At 38.8% G+C, this 20013-nt stretch overlaps 1 protein-coding gene across 1 annotated transcript; it reads right to left on the reverse strand.

Annotated features, from left to right (window-relative positions):
* Positions 1 to 2171: 2171 nt before the first annotated feature.
* LOC126810775 (putative carbonic anhydrase 1) lies at positions 2172 to 11777 on the reverse strand. The gene is made up of 8 exons (XM_050536031.2): positions 11236 to 11777; positions 9981 to 10181; positions 8643 to 8809; positions 6866 to 6958; positions 6344 to 6425; positions 5461 to 5601; positions 4507 to 4661; positions 2172 to 2376 (listed from the first exon to the last, which is right to left on the reverse strand). Exons 1-8 carry the CDS (start codon positions 11732 to 11734, stop codon positions 2257 to 2259), a joined length of 1458 nt encoding a protein of 485 aa, XP_050391988.2. The 5' UTR covers positions 11735 to 11777; the 3' UTR covers positions 2172 to 2256.
* Positions 11778 to 20013: the final 8236 nt, after the last annotated feature.

Genomic DNA, 20013 nt, shown 5'->3' on the forward strand with positions numbered 1-20013 from the left:
GAGTCATAATTTGGAACATAACTCTGCTTCCGTTAAAGCAGTGTTTAGTGGCATTAGCTTTAATCAAACGAAACACTGGGGGGAGTATGATTGGTTAAGGACATAGAGAACAGTGGTGAACTTTTGAAGAGTCATTAATGCATGCGCAATGTGTCATATTGCGTGCACTGTAAAGTGTTTTTGGTAAGTGTAGCAATTGGAAATTAACGAAAGTGTCCGAACCCTCGATAGTTCGGAGCACTGACATTGTCAACAGAATCACAAACGGCCCATATTCAATTCTCTAGTTCATCGGATGGCTTGGATATTGAATGGATTACTCGCGGAGTAAAATAATTTAACTTTAAGGTGGATACTCCAGACTTTGTTTATGATCGCGCAGATCCTTTGTGGACCTTGGCGTGCATGTAAAAAATCAAACAAAACAGGCGATTGGAATTCGATATAAGAGGAGGCAATAGCGCCACTGTTTTGGGGTCATCACACGGAACTCACAACCAGGATATTCCTAGTTGGAAGCCAGGTCAATCTGATTGAAACGCAGATCCTATTTCGTTTCGTTTTTATAGTTCAAAATTTTGTTTTACCTGTCTTAAGTACACTGGGATCTGGAAGATTTGTTATCATTGACGTGTTCTGAATGGTATGAGGGCTTAGCCAATGCAACGGTCTGTTACGGCGAGCTTTAGACGTGTTTTGCACGGAACTATGGGTAATCCACTAGTAACATCAATGCTGATTGGTTAATCAAATGATTGACGTCATAGGGTCAAAAGCCGCTAGTATGACCTCTGACGCGACCTATCGCTACAACTGATCAGATCGTCATGTAGTGTAGGCCATCGAAAGTATAAACTAACGAACGAAACGAAATATAGATCTGTATTATAATCAGATTGAATCCAGGTGTAAGCTGAGGAAATTTGTAGGATTTTTAAGTCCTGTTCCCGCTTATCAGGGCTGTTGACCACGGGTCTGACAAATAAAATTGTGTTCGATGGACATGAAATGAAATGAAATGGGGCTTGACGTCTTACTATTCTGCTCCTACTGGGCTAATGAAGACGGGCATACGCCACTCAGTATGCCCGGACACTGGCGCTACAACCTACTATTATATCGACTTCTAACTGCCAACGTCACCAAGGGCAAATTTCCCTGTTGTCGCACTGCATTGCCCAGTTGGTGCAGAAAAAGAAAGACGTGTTTCATTTTCGAAATCGTCCATGTTTTACGTCATATTATATAGTAAGATCGACGTTAGGTCTTTGGAGAAGTATAAAATCCGTTAATTAATTAGTCCAAGGATAATGACGTTGTAGTAGAACGAGGTTAAGGACAATATATAGCTAACGTTGTAGTGGGACGAAGGTAAGGACAATATTATAGCTAACGCTGTAGTAGAACGAGGGTAAGGACAATTGTAACGGTGTCAAGTTGACACGCCTTGCATAGTTTAGTTCTGGTTTACATTTATTGTAATGGTTCGCTCTCCTTTAAATACTAACGCGGTATGAATATATTGGTCCGATTACCTAAGTCTATTATTGTAGTAACCTCCCTTGTTAGTCGAGATTGTCAAGTCTCTTGTATTTTGGGTAGCACGTGGAGTAGACGCTAATAAAGAGGGGGATGAACTGTTATCATGTTCTTTTATATTTATATCATTATTCTCTGGTTCCGGTTAACCTGTAACACCCCTACGAGTGGACCATGTGGACAGGAGCCCTGTGGTCGTAACACAATATATAGCAAATGTTGTAGTGGGACGAAGGTAAGGACAATATAAAGTTAAAGTAGTAGTGGGACGAAGGTAAGGACAATATATAGCTAACATTGTAGTAGAGCGAGGGTAAGGACAATGTAGCTAACGTAGTAGTGGGAAGAAGGTAAGGAAAATATGTAGCTAACGGCATAGTCTTTTGTTCTGGCTTCAAATGTTATGTATATATTTAGGCATTTATTCAACTGACAAGTGCATTTTAATCAACTCTATAGAACATCGGGTGACTATGATATTAAATGATTTAGAAAATAACTGCTATATTATCTTCGTTAAAAGTTTGACTGGAAATCAATGATAAGCTTACATGACAATCGAGACTATATATACTATGTCTCGTCAAAACATATCATTTATAAGATAACTTAAATAGACTGAAAGAAGCAAACCCGAAGCATAGCAACAGCTTGATTTAATTCTTATAAGGAAAACATTTAAATCTTTTTATATGGATTCCGTCTTTATTAATTAGCTCATTCGAATTGAATATGTCGGATAGATCTTCCTCGTCGTTTTTGTAGAGGGCGGAGGTTACCATAATCACCCAGTTCTGTTTTCCTGATTCTGGTTTCCATTTGATAAAGTAAATCTACCTGTGAAATAAAAATACAGGTATGTCGTATTAAAAAAATAATTCATACACCAAACTTAAGACGTCCCTTTTTTAAATTTAAAGATACATTATGGGAGATTAGATAAAGAGCTGGCAGTTCTCACTATAATAGTTAAAAACTATATGCTGTAAATTTGCTGCAAATGTCAGTCAAATTGATCCACTCTGAACCGAGATACATTATGAGAGATTAGATAAAGAGCTGGCAGTTCTCACTATAATAGTTTAAAACTAGATGATGTAAATTTGCTGCAAATGTCAGTCAAATTGCTCCACTCTGAACCGAGAATTTAGCAATTGAATTTTGAGCCTAGCCTCGATCATCATTACTTAAGTCAGTGTGATAAAAAACATAGTCCCGCTTATCCATTTTTGATTTAATCATGAATGAGCGTTGAGCAGCAGATCGGATCCTAATCCAGTAAATATCGCAGGCTAGCGATGACATCGAGAGTTGATTATGGTCTGGATAAGTTAATTAATATCTAATTAATAATTCAGATAATATTTCAGGCCTAAAGAAAAACTTGCAATAGGCCAATTTAGCTCTTGCATATTAATGGATGTTTAAGGAAAATGTGTTTTTTAGGCAGTAATTGAAATAATGAAACGAAATTGTGTTCTTTAAATAGTATTTTAGACATTTAAACGAAATTAATGCGTCCATTCGATATCCATTTAGACATTAAAACATAAAAAATGTGTTATTTAAAGGAGCTAAATCGCTAATATTTTGGACCTAGAAATTTGCACAAATGAGTCGCAACACACATAATAATGTAAAATGAATTTATATAAACTGTTTTACATTCAATCGTGTCCGTTTTACTGTGAATTGTCACCAGTTATGTTCGGCTAAACACGGCAGAAGTCTCAACCGCCAGTCAGTTTCTAGCGTCTGGTTATTCCAGTCAACACCGATATTATTTATTGCGCATGCTCTCCAAATAAGAATACGATATATCACCGTTTGACATGACTTGTGGAATATGTATAACCTCATTCTTTGAGCACCTTGTTACAAATGGCGCTAAAACGCTTTATGGTACACAATTCGTGTACCAATGGTAAAATGTTTATTTTGTCTTAAATATTGGATATCAGAAGCCCGTCTTTTTCAGGTAAGATCACAACACCAATGCTGATTTAAATAGTAAAAAAAATCGTGTTTTCACTGTCGAAGAGTTTGGATGATATTGAGTTACGGACTTAGCTACTTTAAATAATAAATTCGACATCAAACCAAATAAAAATATACAGCTAAGTAGCTAAATCTTTAACTCAGTATCAACCACAGTCATGGACATTGGACAATTTAAAGCGACATTGGTGTTGTTATCTTACCGTGAAAAGATGGGCTTTTGATATCCAATATTTAGGACACAATGAAACTTTTTAAATTGCGTCACAGAATGCTTGCGGGCGCCATTGTAATGAGCGACTGCGGGGAACAAGGCTAAACATGCCCAACAAGGGAAGACTACCGGAGTCGACTAGAATAACCTGCCGCCAAACACTGCGATTCAATTTGCACTCATCGCGCATTTCGCCAAACACAACTGATCAGAAATTACAGTAAAAACAGAAACGATTGAATGTAAATCAGTTTATACACGTTCATATTACATTATTATATACGTTACGACCCATTTGTGTCCTTTTCTAGGTGTCAGATAATATCGTTAACTTTGACGATCCATAGAGTCACTGATTAGTGGTGATTACGAGCCGTAGAGTCACTGATTAGTGGTGATTACGATCCATAGAGTCACTGATTAGTGGTGATTACGAGCCATAGATTCATGTTGAGAGTGGTCGAATGGCCTTATGCCGGCGCGTTTGATCAAAAGTTATGTATGGTTTCAATCCTATGCCTGCAACATTCATGGCGTGGTTTCATATTGTCAGTTGTACAGCACGGGGGAGGGGGGGACTTTCCTCCATATCGCACTGCATTGCGTATGACCGTTTCCATTATCCCAGGCGGAGCAGACCAGTAACGCGTTAAGCTCCACCTCACTTTATTTCCCGTGGACACGGCGAAAAGACTCTCCTTCAAAAATCCGTGTGGACACGCTTTAAGTCCCGTTCATCAAAATAAAGAACTTACAGTAGATTGACTTATCATTTTCGGTCTCTCCCCTACTAGCCATAAAACAGCTTCGGAACAAGGTGGTGACGTCAGACCTCCTTCATAGTAATAATAACGTGGTATATTTGGCAACAAGAAACGGGGGTTCACTTTAATACCTGTAATATGTTCACCTGTAAATGGAAAAGTTAATCATGTATAATTTGATGGGTAGAATTAAAATACCAATGTAAAATAGTGCCTACTTTCTCGCCCCTCTCTCCCCAATAGGGTTTAACGTCCACTCGACACAATCTAGGCCATTTAGGGACTAACACATGGTTCAATTTTATTTCAATAATTCGCTTGTGGGAGGAAACCGGGGCACTCGGAGAAAAACACACAAGTTTGGGCAGGCGATCGTACTCCTTGTCACCTGCAACCGGGGGATCGAAACCACGCCGGGTGACTCAATGATAGACCTTATAATACAACGCACAGAGCGCTAACCATTCGGCCATGCAACCCCCCCCCCATCCCGCCACAAATCTTGGACAAGGACATTCTCTTACAGATTGTCCCAGTTTAAGGCTACAGTGCTTTACCTTTATTATCTTGATTTGATTTTAGTTCTCAATTTGATTTAAGTTTTGTTTGTTTTTGTTTTACTTTTTTCAGATTAAAGATTAATTCAGTTTAATTTTACTTTCAAGTCTTATATAGAATTTTTTTTGTGGATAAAATAATGATTGATAACGATAGACCACAACATTGGGGTGGGGTGGGTGGCGCTAATCCAATTCTTTTATTGAATAAATTATATTAATAACTATTTAAAAATAAACACCCGTCTACATGTTTTACGCTGAATATATGTTACAGTCAATGTCTACAATCAGGCAATGTGTACAATGCCTTTGTAACCCTAACCCTACCCCCACCCCAACCCTTACGCTACCCCCTAAACCTAACCCTAACCCTAAACCTACTCACCACAGCCAGGTTCTGATTTCATAAGACCGCAGTTATCAGTTTGATGATAACTGACTGCATTGACGCACTCTTCCTCTGGATTAATGATCCCTGCTAACTCCAGGGCAGCTAATCTTCTGTTCTCGAGAGTACACACATTATCTACAATACACGAACATATATAATTTCTACATTCAATCGGAGTACCTCAACTTTTTCCGTTATCCGTTTAATGTGTGGTTTAACATTTTACGGCTCTGCATCAATGGCCATACGACATGCGCAGTGTTATGAGGGACATTTTGCACCGATACCTGCGTTTCCGTCTACATAAATGTGTACGCGTAGGGGGAGGGGGACTGTTTTGTTTAATACAATCAGACCGACTAGACACTATCCCACAACACTGACAAAAATCATATCAGGAAGCTCTTGGCTGGAGAAATCCGAGGAACCCGTGTGCTGTAAGCCGTGGTCACCTGACCAGTCAGCCAGTGCCATACACGCCAAGCTATTTTATTTCAATAATTCGCTAGCGCGTGGGGATCTTTAGAAGGTGGGAGGAAACCGGGGGACCCAAAGAAAATCCACGAGGTTGAGCAGGCGACAATACTCCTTACCAAGTACAAGCGGGGATTTCAAACCACATGACTCAATTCGCGAATTTAGCTAAAGAATATGTCAAAATATCATTTATAGCTTGTAATGCTACGTTCGCACTGTACGATATGATTTTCCCTACGTGGAGATACGTTCGAATACGTGTCGATAAGATCAACAAGATTGCTACGACTGATCATGACCTCAATAAATGATAAGATCATCAGGATTACTCAACAATTAAAACCACGATTTCAATCGTCGTAGCACGAATCGTGATGGTGGGAACCTAGCATTAACTAACCAAAATCTGAAGCTGTGTAGCGTCTAACTTCTTCAAAGTGTTTAAAGATGTGGTTGTAGGTGTTACTATTTTCATTTCTAAGCTGAAAACGGAGAGAGGAAGATATATGTAGAGATAAATAAAATGGGGTTTATAGTAGCTAAGTCTTTAACTCAATATCTTCCAAAGTCTTCGACATTGATAAACACGAATAGGTTGTCAATTTAAATCAACATAAATGTTGTGATCTTACTGGGAAATGATGGGCTCTGATATCCAATATTTAAGACAAAATAAACATTTTACCATTGGACTCGTTATACCAGCAATAAAATTGAAATTAAACTTCCGCTTAATAATTCGTATACAGTTCTCTCAGTCAATAATCAGAACAACCTAATTCTATAATTTCATTTTGACCAATCCGGATTTAGTTGCTAGGAATTATTCAGTTTTTAGACAGATTTTCATATCAGCATTAAAATCGTTTGCCACGCCCCAACGTAAACCTGAACCATGGCAGAGATTGAGAACTGATGTTACCTCAAACATGACGGAGATAACCAGAAGGCCATCTGGATGAGCACTGGCTGCTTCTAAGTCTTCATAGTCTTGTCGATGGTGTACAATATGAGCCTGTAATAATAATAATAATAAAGTTAAGGATGAGGAAAAGGAGGATGGAGATACTGATTGGGGGAGGGGGGCGGATGGAGATACTGATTTGGGGAGGGGGGCGGGGGAAGATACTGATTGGGGGAGGGGCGGGGAGGGGGTAATAATAATAATAAGAAGAAGAGCTAGAAGAAGAAGAGAAATGATAATAGTAATAATAATAACTAGACCTGCAAGCAGGAATCAAACAGGAATAACGTCATACGATAGCACATTCATAGGACTATCTATCCATCCATACTTTAGATGTTCTGATCCGGTGACATCAGGCCGAGAAATCGCGTTTCTCACAAAAGTACCCATGTTTTAGGGGTTTTTTTTCAAAATATCGGATATTTATTCGACTACTTCCGGTTTACAGATCAATGTCGGGATAGTTGTCGGGTGGATTCCTAACTTCGTGTACCAGAAGTTTCAAAAACACCCATTTGGGGAGTTAAAGAAAATAAAATTAGAAAAGCATTTTCAATAATTTAACACTTTTCGACGTTTTTTTTAAAGATTGGGGTCCTTTTTGAACACTTTATATCATTTCGAGGCTTTGGATTCACACCCTAGGCTACAGATAGGTAGGACTCTGAGTAACAGAAGTTTAATAAGAAAATAAAAAAAAGCAGTGTTCAAGATAAAATCGTTTGCACTTGAAGTGTTAGAAACATTCATTTAGCAGTTTCGAAAAAATAAGAAAAATGGAAGAGCATTTTGAGTAAGTTAACGACTTTTCAACTGTTTTCAAAGATTAAGGCCCTTTTGAACCACTTATATTATTTCAATGCTTTGATATTTGGATGCACACTCTAAGCCACCGATAGCACAGTTTAAGACAAATTGTAAGTGTTGTTTTCCAGGAAATGGCGTCCCAAAAGTCTCCAATGGGGGTATCAAACGACACGTTAATTCTTTTGATTCGGTGAAATCTGGAGGATAAATCACGTTTTTCACAAGAGCACGATTTTTTTGTACTTTTATTTTCATTTTTTGGTCTACTTCCGGTATACAAATCATTGTCGGGATAGTTTAACAACTGGTCTGGGCACTCGAATAGTATAATGATATAATATTATATTATCTCATCAAATGAAGTCCCCTCTGAGAAACCTTGTGTTCAAGTGGGCCAAAACCAGAAAAATGTCGAACATTCGAAAATTAAATTTGTATTTCCTGTTTAGAGTACACGAAAATAATACGAAATCGATTAAGAAAGAAGACGAAATGGATTTACAAGCATACGGTTGGATACGATAAACATTATATCATACCCGTTTTTGATTTCTTAACGGTTTAATAAAAATAACAGACTTCCGATTCCGGTAAATTATAAAATACGAATACAATATGAAAGAAGACGAAATGAATTTAACTGCGTATGTTTTGCTTCAGATTACTATTGTGGCACGATAAACAGCATATGAAACTTCATAACGGTTTTATAAAAGTAACGGACTTTCGACTCCGGTAATTTATAGAATACTAGCTTCTTACAAAACACAAGAAGACGAACAATGAACTGAAAAGCATGTGATTTGATTCACTTTGCTATTGGTTGCGATAAAAATTGTGTTATACCCGTTTTTGACGTCTTAGCGGTTTGATTGAATTGATATTTCGGTGAGTGCGTGGACATTAATTATGCCTGGGTACTTACCTCAGCAGAATAAGATTTGCCGTAAATCAGGTGTTCCGTTTGTCGTCTGTCGCCTCGTTTACCAATATGAAAGTGGACACTGTCTAGAAAATATCCTACGCCCTCTTGATTTGGAGCTCCCGTCAGTATAGGCTTTCTTCCAGACACAACATACTTGTAATATACACCTACAATCGAACAATAATTAAAAGAAATGGGCTGGAACTCAACACCCTAATTGTCTGAGAGAGAGAGAGAGAGAGAGAGAGAGAGAGAGAGAAATGGGGTTTAACGTCCACTCGAAACAAACTGGGTCATGTCGGGCTTTATATATAGTTCAACATTTTATTTCCGACCCCGGAATACAAATAAGTTATGGTAGTGATTAAGAGAGAGAGAGAGAGAGAGAGGGAGAGGGAGGGGGGAGAGATGGTTTTAACGTCCACTCGAGAAATAGGGTTTAACGTCCACTCGAAACAGCCAAACTAGGTCATTTCGGGACTTACATATGGTTCAAAATTTTATTTTAATAATTCGCTTGCGCCTATGACTTTTAGCAGTGTGAGGAAACCGGAGGACCCGGAGAAAACTCTCGAGGCTGGACAGGCGACCCTACTCCTTGTCACGTACAACCGGGGAATCGAAATCACGCCAGGCGACTCAATGACAGACCCTATGCTACAGCGCGCACGTTCTAACCATATTATTTAGTATAGAATGTACGCGCATTTTCTGTTTTTCTCATTGTCTCTTATCTAGTTACAGTTAATTATTTTTTTTGAATAATCCGATATCCTCTCCCAGTCTCATATAACATATTTTCATTTTTAACGAAATTATCAGTGAGCTGAAATTCGACCGTGTATCTGTCAGTTATATACAAGGATAACTCGTGTTTTCCTTTCACATTCGTCACTTCCGATTGTTGAAACCTTCGTTACGCATCTACCCTTACTTGCGTAGCAATGATCCCTGTGTTAAAATTATATTTGGAACGTACTGAATGAGTTCTATCACACATGCGATAAAGGCTGATACCAATAACCACAAGAAAATTCTACCCCCAGTTAAAACATTAAGATAAGATAATCCTACCCCCTGTTAAAACATTAAGATAATGTTAAAACATTAAGATAATGTTAAAACATTAAGATAATGTTAAAACATTAAGATAATCCTACCCCCAGTTAAAACATTAAGATAATCCTACCCCCAGTTAAAACATTAAGATGATCCTATCCCAGTTAAAACATTAAGATAATCCTACCCCGTGTTAAAACATTAAGATAATTCTACCCCCTGTTAAAACATTAAGATAATTCTACCCCCAGTTAAAACATTAATGAATGTAATACGTACCGTTGTTTTGAAGGTAACCCTCTACTTCATCTTGGTCATACTTTAGAGAGTCCCGACTTCTCTCGAGTCTCCTAGTGGCATGTATATTAATTGGTGACTGGAAGTTTCCTGATGGGTCGCAGCAGCTGTTTAAAGGAAATTCGCGGTCACCCGGTCCATCGATTAATATATGACTGTCAAGTCCTGCCCAACATTCTGGTCCTATATACAGAGAACAATACAAAGAGAACAATTACTTAACACAAAGACAGAAAGATTTGGGTTAAAGTCCGCTCGCCACGAATTAGGTCATTTTGGAAACAACCGATGGTTCAACTGCAATTCAATAGGGTCTTTAGTAGTGTTAGGAAACCAGAGGACTGGACTGTCAGGCGACCATATACCTTTCCAAGCTGGGAATCAATCTGTTTTACAGCGTTAATGCAAACGCCATATGTTAACTCTTTTAACAAGATGGCGAACCTTTAAGCTCAAGTGTAGTATTGGTCAGTCGGCAAACTTCGGCAGATTCCGTTACTCTACATCTAGCCTCGGCTGTATGCCGGAAAAGTTTACCGAGTGCAGTATATGTGTATGTGCGACGTTACATAATACGACGCGGATAAACGTAAGTTTCGCGGTTTCACTAGATACTTTTGGCAAGCGGAATTTGTTCCACCCGTATCACGTGTATATCGTGACCATAATCTAAATCCTGTTTATGGATAGAACTTGTTTTTATTTTTTTATGACTTATAATTGTAGTTGGTTTCTGGCGAAATAGGTTTAGATATTAGGGTTGGGTATATTAGGCACAACACACAATTAGCGTTATTGCATGTTACAGTGCTATGTCTACGACATGTGAAATGAAATAGGGTTTAACGTCCACTTGACACAAACTAGGTCATTTCAGGACTAACGTATGTTTTTTTGTATTATTATTTATTTCAATAACTCGCTTGCGCGTAAGGGTCTTTAGCAGTGTAAGGAAACCGGGGGACCCGGAAAAAACCCACGAGGTTGAACAGGCAACCCAACTCCTTGTCACGTACAACCGGGGATTCGTAACAACGCCAGTTGACTCAATGACAGGCCTTATGATACAGCGCGCTCGTGTTAACCATTCGTCCATCCAACCCCCTGAATATGTAAACAGATTGTTTGGGCCAATAACTTTGAGGGATTCCATATTGCCTCCACGGGGCCTGTCCGACAGCAAACAACAATAACCAGACTCAATTATCATAATGAATTCAATTTAAGAAATACTTACTGAGACGAGAATTTCGATTGTACCGAAAACAGGTTTTACCCACATCTGGACACAGCAGCCTATTACCTATAAGAGGACTTCCAACACTTTCAGACGTTCTTGAAGCAAATGTGGCATATTGATCATAGTCTTCACCAGTTTGATCTGTGCGTCCACTACTGTGACTAACTCCAGTCAATGATTCATCCATGCCTTCTGTAGCGGAACCAGCATCTTGGTCGGAACGTTTACTTGTGTAATAATATTGACCATCGTGTTTACCAGTTTGGCCTGGACTTCCTCTACTGCGATTAACTTCACCCATGCGTTCTGTGGCATCACCAGCATCTTGGTCGGGGTGCTTACTGGCGTAATAATATTGACCATCGTGTTCACCAGTTTGGTCCATGTGGTCTGGCGTGACTTCATGGGGTTCATAATTATCAACCGCAACAGTCTCTTCAGCTGCAAATACAACTAAGCAAAGCACCGCTAAGCTTATCCCGCCTAACACACGCATACTGCTGCTTTTTGTATCTGTTAGTGAACTGTCTGATAGCTAGATGTTGCAATCGACAGATTAGTCGAAGAAACACGTGTACTATTTATACAGTGCTCTAGGTATAAATCATAGTCTTACCCAAGAAACAAGGAAAAAAATTTGATAAATGGTTGAAACCTGAATTAATTAATCAGTTATTTATGTATATTTATTCTCGTTATCTTGCAACAAAGCATTATTTAGTTTTTGGGGTTACCTTTAATATTAATTTTGTATTTTATTATCCTATAGTATGATTTATCGCTAGTAGGGCTGTCTCGCTGTAGTTCAAAACGTCAAAGATACATTTTACATCCTTGAAGAGAGACCCACTCCTGTTGCACCATTCTGGCATCGAATGTATGCCACTTGACTCCAAAACAGCTCTTATGTTAGGTAGGGAGGTTGGATGGCTGAATGGTTAGCGTGCGCGCGCTGTATCAAAGGTCTGTCATTGAGTCGACTGGCGTGGTGTCGAATCCCCGGTTGTACGTGGCAAGGAGTAGGGTCGCCTGTCCAACCTAGTGGGTTTTCTCAGGGTCCTCCAATTTCCTCCCACTGCTAAAGATCCCTACGCGCAAGCGAATTATGTAAATAAAATTAAACCATATGTTAGTCCCGAAATGACCTAGTTTGTGTCGAGTTGACGTTAAACCTCATTTCTCTCTCTCTCTCTCTCTCTCTCTCTCTCTCTCTCTCTCTCTCTATCTCTCTTATGTTAGGTTCTCACTATCATGATTCGCGCTACGATTGAAATCGTGGTTTTAATCGTGGAGTAATCGTGGTGATCATATCATATATTATAGGCAGTCGTAGCAATCGTGTTGATCGTATCGAAACGTATCCGAACGTGTCTGCCTTGCCAGATCGCGGGCTCAATAGGGACAATTTGATCGTAACGCATCAAACGGCATAGCATAAGACCACTAGACCTCAAACAGGGACGATTATCTTTGGTTTTCTACTGGTGCTGGGATATTTGAGATCTGGAGTCGGGTTATTAAGCTGGGTTCAGACGACCAAGACGAACCAGTTTGAAATAAAAAGCCTTCTCAAAGACAGGTCAAAAGCTGGACTAAGCCTATTTTGTGACTTCTTCCGGCAAGTTTCGTGGGAAACACGTGTCTGCGATATCACTCTAGGTGGAAGTGGACGTAAAACCCCAGGAACGAAAGAACGAAGACAGGTCGCCAAGGTAAGGTTTTTAAACTGGTTTATTTTACCTAAACGACAAAGTTAAACCGGTTTAACTAGTTCAATTAAGCCTCTGAACGGGCAATAACTATAATACGTCGGTGTCGTCTGTCATTATAGATCTGTTTTGTCAACACGGCTTCATTATCTGGATTAAAAGCTCTGATATAATAGTCGGTTCAGAAATGAAATGAAATCAGGTTTAACGCCCCACTGTTCTGCTCCGACTGGGTTAATGAAGACGGGCATACGAAGGAAATGTTGCCCGCACAGCGGCACTATGGCCTTCCCTTACATCGAATTCCAACAGCCAAGGGATCTTTTACATGCACGCCAATGTATACATCAGTCCTCGGTTTTTCGTCCCATTCGTCCTGCACCACTGACAAGGGGAAACCACGTCGGTTAATCCCGATGAACTTTCTCGGCCAATGCAGGGACTTCGGGTTTACCGAGCCATCGTCTTACCCATTAAGTCCTCCGGATGAGACGAAAAACCGAGGTCCCGTGTATACATTGGAATGCACGTAAAATAACCCTTGGCAGTTGGAATTCGATATAAGAGTAGGCGATAGTGCCGCTGCCCGGGCAACATTTCCCTCATAGGACACTGTATGCCGTATGCCTGTCTTCATTAGCCCAGTATAGGAGCAGAACAGTAGGACGTTAAACCCCATTTCATTTTATTTCATTAAGCCAACGTGGCTCTTTGCCCGTCCAGACGCTTAAGTTGAACTGGTGGATGTCGTACACGAGGCGGGGTATGCCGCTCACTCCTGGAACACGCAGTATCTCTTCTTATTTTATTAAGGTCTTTGCTGTAATTTTACATCTAAATTATCATTTTATGATCATTTTATTTCAAATGTTCATAAACCAAAACAAACACAAACAAAAACTTTGTTCTGCTGATTTATTTCTAGATAATTTAAACATACATTATGACGTCACATCAATAATGATGTCATTGTAATAATCATATTAAACATACATTATGCAAGAGCTCAATCTGTCTATTGCGGGTCTTTGTTTAGTCCTGAAATGTTATCTAAATTATTAATTAGACATTAATTAACCTATCCACACCATAATCTACTCTCGATGTCATCGCTAGCCTGCGATATTTACTGGATTGGAATTCGATCTGAAGCTCAATGCTCATTGATGATTAACTCAAAAACTATGTTTATTATCGTACCGACTTTAGTGGTTCAATTTGAATAAAATTTTAAGCAAATTTATTTATTTTTTTATATTATCTCCCGTAATGTATTTTAATGTAGAATAATTTAATTTTGTAAGTAAAATATTGTATTATTCTTTAAAGAATGGTTTACTGTTGTACCTAATAGGCTTATAATTTATTTGTTGGGATATATGAAAAACGCGCAATTTCACACGTGCCAAATCAGCGCCACCTGCCATTGTCAGACCCTATAACCGTGATGAACTTTTTCGGCCAGCATCGGGGGCAATCCTGCAGACCAGCGAGCCAGTGTCTTAGCCACTTAGCCACCGTGGGTGGGCCCCATATAAGTAAAAATCCCCATGCAAAGCTTAATATTGTAAAAAACAGCATGCGTTTTTAAGGCTTAAACCTATCGAATTCTTTACCATCTTACTTAAAACTGACCACTAACTTAAATTCTTTCAACAAACAATTTTTCAAATATCTTAATGTCAAAGATTAATACTGGTACCCTCTATCTCCATATATAAAAATAATGTATAGGTAATTTTTCCTTGTATACATTTGTATGCCTTTGCTATCGTAAGTTATATTTATATTTATTATTATTATTATTATTATTATATCTCCTTTGTTTCTGTCATCTTTTGTATTATAATTTCATCCTGATTTTTTTATACTCCTGTGTTCATCCTTCCCTTTATATGTTGTGCTATCATATTTTGTATTATATTTTTTCATGAAGGGTAGAATGGTAGAAAGGCTTCTGCAGCCTAATCCTTTAGCCTTCTTAAATAAAGTTATTATTATTATTATTATTCATATTATTATTATTATTAATAAGTATATTATCATACGGTGCGCACCGTAGGTTAGGAGTTATAATCATGAAGTTAATTCCACTCCATATTGACGTAGCCGTCTTTCTTCTTGTTGATATTTATATTTAGGCTCGCTAAACAGGAGAGAGAGAGAGAGAGAGAGAGAGAGAGAGAGAGGGGGGCGATGGGGTTGAACGTCCACTTGATACAAACTAGGTCATTTCGGGACTAACATATGGTTAAATTTTATTTCAATAATTCGTTTGCGCGTAGGGGTCTTTAGCAGTGGGATCGGGAAACCGGAGGACCAGGAGATGACCCCACGAGGTTGGACAGACGACCCTACTCCTTGTCACGTATAACCGGGGAATCGAAACCATGCCAGTTGACTCAATGACAGACCTTATCATACCGCGTGCACGTGCTAACCATTCAGCCATCCAACCCCCTAGGACATTTAAACCCATTTTATTTCGTTTTATTTTTTATGTAAAGTGTACATTTTCAGAAAGAAATATTTAATTTACATAATAGCTGGAGGCCATTTTGAAATTGTGACAAATAAGAAATATGAGACACGAATGGTACCTATTTTTACGCAGATCTCAACCATTAAGACATTCCAAGAATGCGTAGTTAAAGTCAGAATTTTAAAAATGCGCATCCCACCTTGGTCTGTAAATACTGCGGATTGATTTGAAATTAAGTGAATTGAACTACCATTAACCAATTGCCCAATATTTAATAATATATTATGCAAGAGCTAAATCTGCCTATTGCAGGTCTTTCTTTAGGCCTGAAATGTTATCTAAATTATTAATTAGACATTAATTAACTTATCCATAATCAACTCTCGATACTATCGCTAGCCTGCGATGTTTATTGGATTAGGTTCCGATGTGCTGTTCGACTTCCATTCATAATTTAATCATGAAATGGATAATCCAGACTATCTTTTGTCGTAATCTCAGTTCAGAGTGGATCAATTTGACTGAAATTTTCAGCAAATTCCTTTTACATTATCTAGTTTTTAACCATTATAGTGAGAACTGCCAGCACATTATCTATTCTTCCATAATGTATCTTTAATAAATACTTCTTTTTGCGAGATCAAAATGAAGTTTTACAATGGACTGGCAGCTTTCCTTTGCATACATGGCGATGTCCCCTCCTGTGCATGTAAAGGCTTAGTTCAATTTACAGAATCCCCAAATTACAATGTCCTCTCCTGTGCATATACATGCTTACAGAATCCCCAACAAATGACAATGTCCTCTCCTGTGCATATACATGCTTACAGAATCCCCAACAAATGACAATGTCCTCTCCAGTGCATATACATGTTTACAGAATCCCCAAATTACAATGTCCTCTCCTGTGCATATACATGCTTACAGAATCCCCAACAAATGACAATGTCCTCTCCTGTGCATATACATGCTCACAGAATCCCCAACAAATGGCAATGTCCCCTCCAGTGCATGTATATGCTTACAGAATTCCCAACAAATGCAGATATTGGTGAATTAATTGTGGAAATCAAAAACAAAACAATTGTTTCAAAGCATAAAAAATTAAGTCTGAAATCCATTATCTTAATTTAATAAATAAGAGTGTGTACCCCCCCCCCCCCACACACACACACACACACTCCCGGTTATATAATAGAGTTACATATTAGTAGTTGGTTTAGTCAACCATATCATTGTGTTGTTGGTGTAGTCAACCATATCATCATGTTGTTGGTGTAGTCAACCATATCGTTATGTTGTTAGTGTAGTCAACCATATCGTTATGTTGTTGGTTTAGTCAACCATATCATTACGCGGTTGGTGTAGTCAATCATATCATTATGTTGTTTGGATTTCTAAGAGATTCCTAGGAATATTATGGACCCCCAACCCCACGCCACCCTACCCCAAGCGCCATATCACCTATATATTCAAATGTTCGTCAAGCTGCACTTTATTTATAATTTCTTATTCATTCTTTTTTTAAAAGTAGAAAATAAATTTCCCGCGGAGCGTGCATTTCAATTAAATTTTCATTAAAACAAAATATAATTGTCATTTTCTTGTCATTGTCTTCTGTTTTGCGGTTCAGGATGACACGTGCGAGTCATATTATTTGAAGCTTTCTTTGATGTGACATAAATTTGATTAATATATGTTCTTCTTTTTTGCCTGCTGTTATGAAATGAAATGAAATGAGGTCATCATCATACATATACTGAATGGCCTAACGAAGACAGGCATACGCCATGCATTGTTGTGTTGTGCGGGTGCTTTTAAGTGCATGTCAATGTGCACACGGCACCTCGGTTTTTCGTTTTGGGCTAACGAAAACAGGCACACGTCATGCATTGTGTTGTACGGGTGCATTTAAGTGCACGTCAATGTGTACCCGGATCATCAGTTTTTCGACAGCTGTTCTTGAACCGCTGACAAGGGGAAACCACGGCCGAAAACCCGGGGAACTAACACGGTGAGGAAGCCCGGGACCCCCAGGCCAGCGAGCCAGCGTCTTCCACACTGAGCCACCGCGACTCCCCTTGCCGTTATGAAGTCGATGATATCCTAACGTTTAAAATTTATCTCATCAGAATAATACACGATTACACACCCAGAGTCGTTCAATATAGATTGTCAGGAAACACTAGCCAGTTAATAAATTGTTTTATATCCGAATAAGACATATTTTGATACCGACCCCTGTATTGGCCGAGAAAGTTCACAGAAATTTCCGACGTAGTTTCCCCCTGTCAGTGGTGCAGGACGGACGGCCTAACAAGGACAGTTGTCTAGGCGTTCGGATGGGACGAAAAACGGAGGTCCCATGTACACATGTTTCAGGCTAGCCTCGATCATCCTTACTACCGATGTTACGATAATAAACAAAGTCTCGATTACCTAATTTTGCTCTTGATTTAATCCAGCACGAAATGCATTCAAATCCACTAAACATCGCAAGCATTCGATGACATCGAGAGTTGACTGTGGTCTTGGTAAGTTAATTCATAGTGGATCAATGTGACTGATATTTTCAACATATTCTCTTTATGTTATCTATTATTTTTAACTATTATAGCGAAAACTGTCAATTGTTTATCTAATCTCCCATAATGTATCTTTAAGACAATAAATACGCCAAAGAATGATTAATATATCAACTTTCTCTCAAAACGAACAACGGGATTAAACTTTGATTTTTATTCAAATTTAAATTCTTGATTTAACGTGGATAATTTATGTGATATTTAAGATTAATGCATCAGCATCTTAATCTATTTGTAGGGAGAGAGGGAGAGAGAGAGAGAGAGTTTTAAACCCCCAAGAATCTATTTTAAGAACCTTTGTTTGGCAAGTGATTTGATTGAGCGATATGTAATACGCAATACTTTGGTCCTTAAGACCATATTGTATCATCGATATTTTGGTAAAATCCTTACCATTGTCAAAATATCCATCAAATTATATCTGTTTATAACATGTGTTTGGTAGACCGAATAGAGGTCGAAGCGCGGCAATAGACAACTAGGCCACCCCAACAAGTGAGACCGATATTATTACATATTGTGTCGTTAGTTGCTGTATTTTTACCATAAATATCGAAGAAAATTGTTTAATTAACCCCTGTCATTTTGTTTTTCCACCGTTTAATCACAGAGTCTACTGGACGTTTAATTCTTTCAATGTTTACACGCCTGTTCGCCATTAAGAAACACCCCTTTTGTCTCTCCAGGAGACAAGCTTGTCAGTTAGTGACATCTTCTCATTTTTGTTCTAATATTTTTCTAGTAAAACTTGGCGTCTTTACTTTCCATTTTTTTATTATTATTATGCCCTTTCATATAACATGTACAGAGGCAATTTACTTACTCCGTTTATTCATCTTTTAAAAAAATTATCATGCTTTATAAATTCCCGAAACACACTCAAAATTATTATTATTATTATATATACTATTCAAAAAAAGTAGGGGATATTTGATTTTTAAGTGTTATTAAAGTCACCTAATGAAACTGACGAAGAAACAAATGACAAAATGAAATGAAGTTCACATTCATCGATTTATTCCAAATGATCGTTAGACTAAGTAAGGCACAGACTGGCCATTATAAGGGTAAAATGATACCCGGGGTCAAACAGCAAAGTTACCACAGCATCACAACCAAGTCAGTAACGGGTAAATCCTCCTCTGTTTGCCAAACAAGCATTGATCCGACGTGGCATACTCCTAATGAGACGTCTAAGGTCATTTTGGTCCAGATTGTCCCATTCCTGTTGCAACGCAGCAGCAAGTTCTTGGACATTGGCAGGACGTTGTTGACGTTGACGTAACCTCTGTCCAAGCATGTCCCAGACATGCTCGATGGGGGAGAGGTCGGGACTCAGTGCTGGCCAAGGTAATGTGGTGATGTTCTGTTGTTGGAGGTAACCTGTAACGATCCTGGCCCTGTGACATCTTGCGTTCACAAGTTTTTCGTAATGGGGACCAGTTGAGGGGTGGGGAATCTATGAAGCATTGGTGACATAAAGAGGTGAACCGGGTTCCCGGGTTGCTCCTCCCATTATTCTGAAAACCTTATGAACACGAATGAGGATACACATTAAATCGGTTCTTTACTTTATATATTGGTGTGAAGCATTGGGGTAAATGTCTATCGTTATCGATATGCGGTCGCGCTTGAGGCGATGACCCTAGAACTTCGAAACAAACTAGGTCATTTCGCTTTTGGAGGTGGGGGGGGGTATTTAACAGTGGGAGGAAACAGGTGGATGCGGTGTAGACCTACGATGTTGGACAGGCAACCATACTCCTTGTCACGTACAAGCGGTCAATCGAAACAACACCACTTGACTCAGTTACAGACCGCATGGTTTCACACGCACCACTAGACCACCCAACCCGCATTTCGCTGGAACGGCAAGTCACAGAACACTGAAAAATCGATAGGGTTCATACTCTTATGAAATGAAATGAAATAGGGTTTATCGTCCTACTGGTCTGCTTTGACATGGCTATTAAAGACTGGGCTGCTTCATAGAGTCTCC

This window comes from Patella vulgata, chromosome 2 (genome assembly GCF_932274485.2).
Source record: "Patella vulgata chromosome 2, xgPatVulg1.2, whole genome shotgun sequence".
Taxonomy (NCBI): Eukaryota; Metazoa; Mollusca; class Gastropoda; family Patellidae; genus Patella; species Patella vulgata.

What these genes read in the sequence shown, in the direction of transcription:
- LOC126810775 (XM_050536031.2), bottom strand. Translation starts at nt 11,734, where the DNA reads ATGCGTGTGTTAGGCGGGATAAGCTTAGCGGTGCTTTGCTTAGTTGTA. An exon ending in CAATCGAAATTCTCGTCTCA is followed by an intron (nt 10,182 to 11,235) that starts GTAAGTATTTCT and finishes CTCTGTATATAG; the next exon opens with GACCAGAATGTTGGGCAGGA. An exon ending in GGGTTACCTTCAAAACAACG is followed by an intron (nt 8,810 to 9,980) that starts GTACGTATTACA and finishes GTTCGATTGTAG; the next exon opens with GTGTATATTACAAGTATGTT.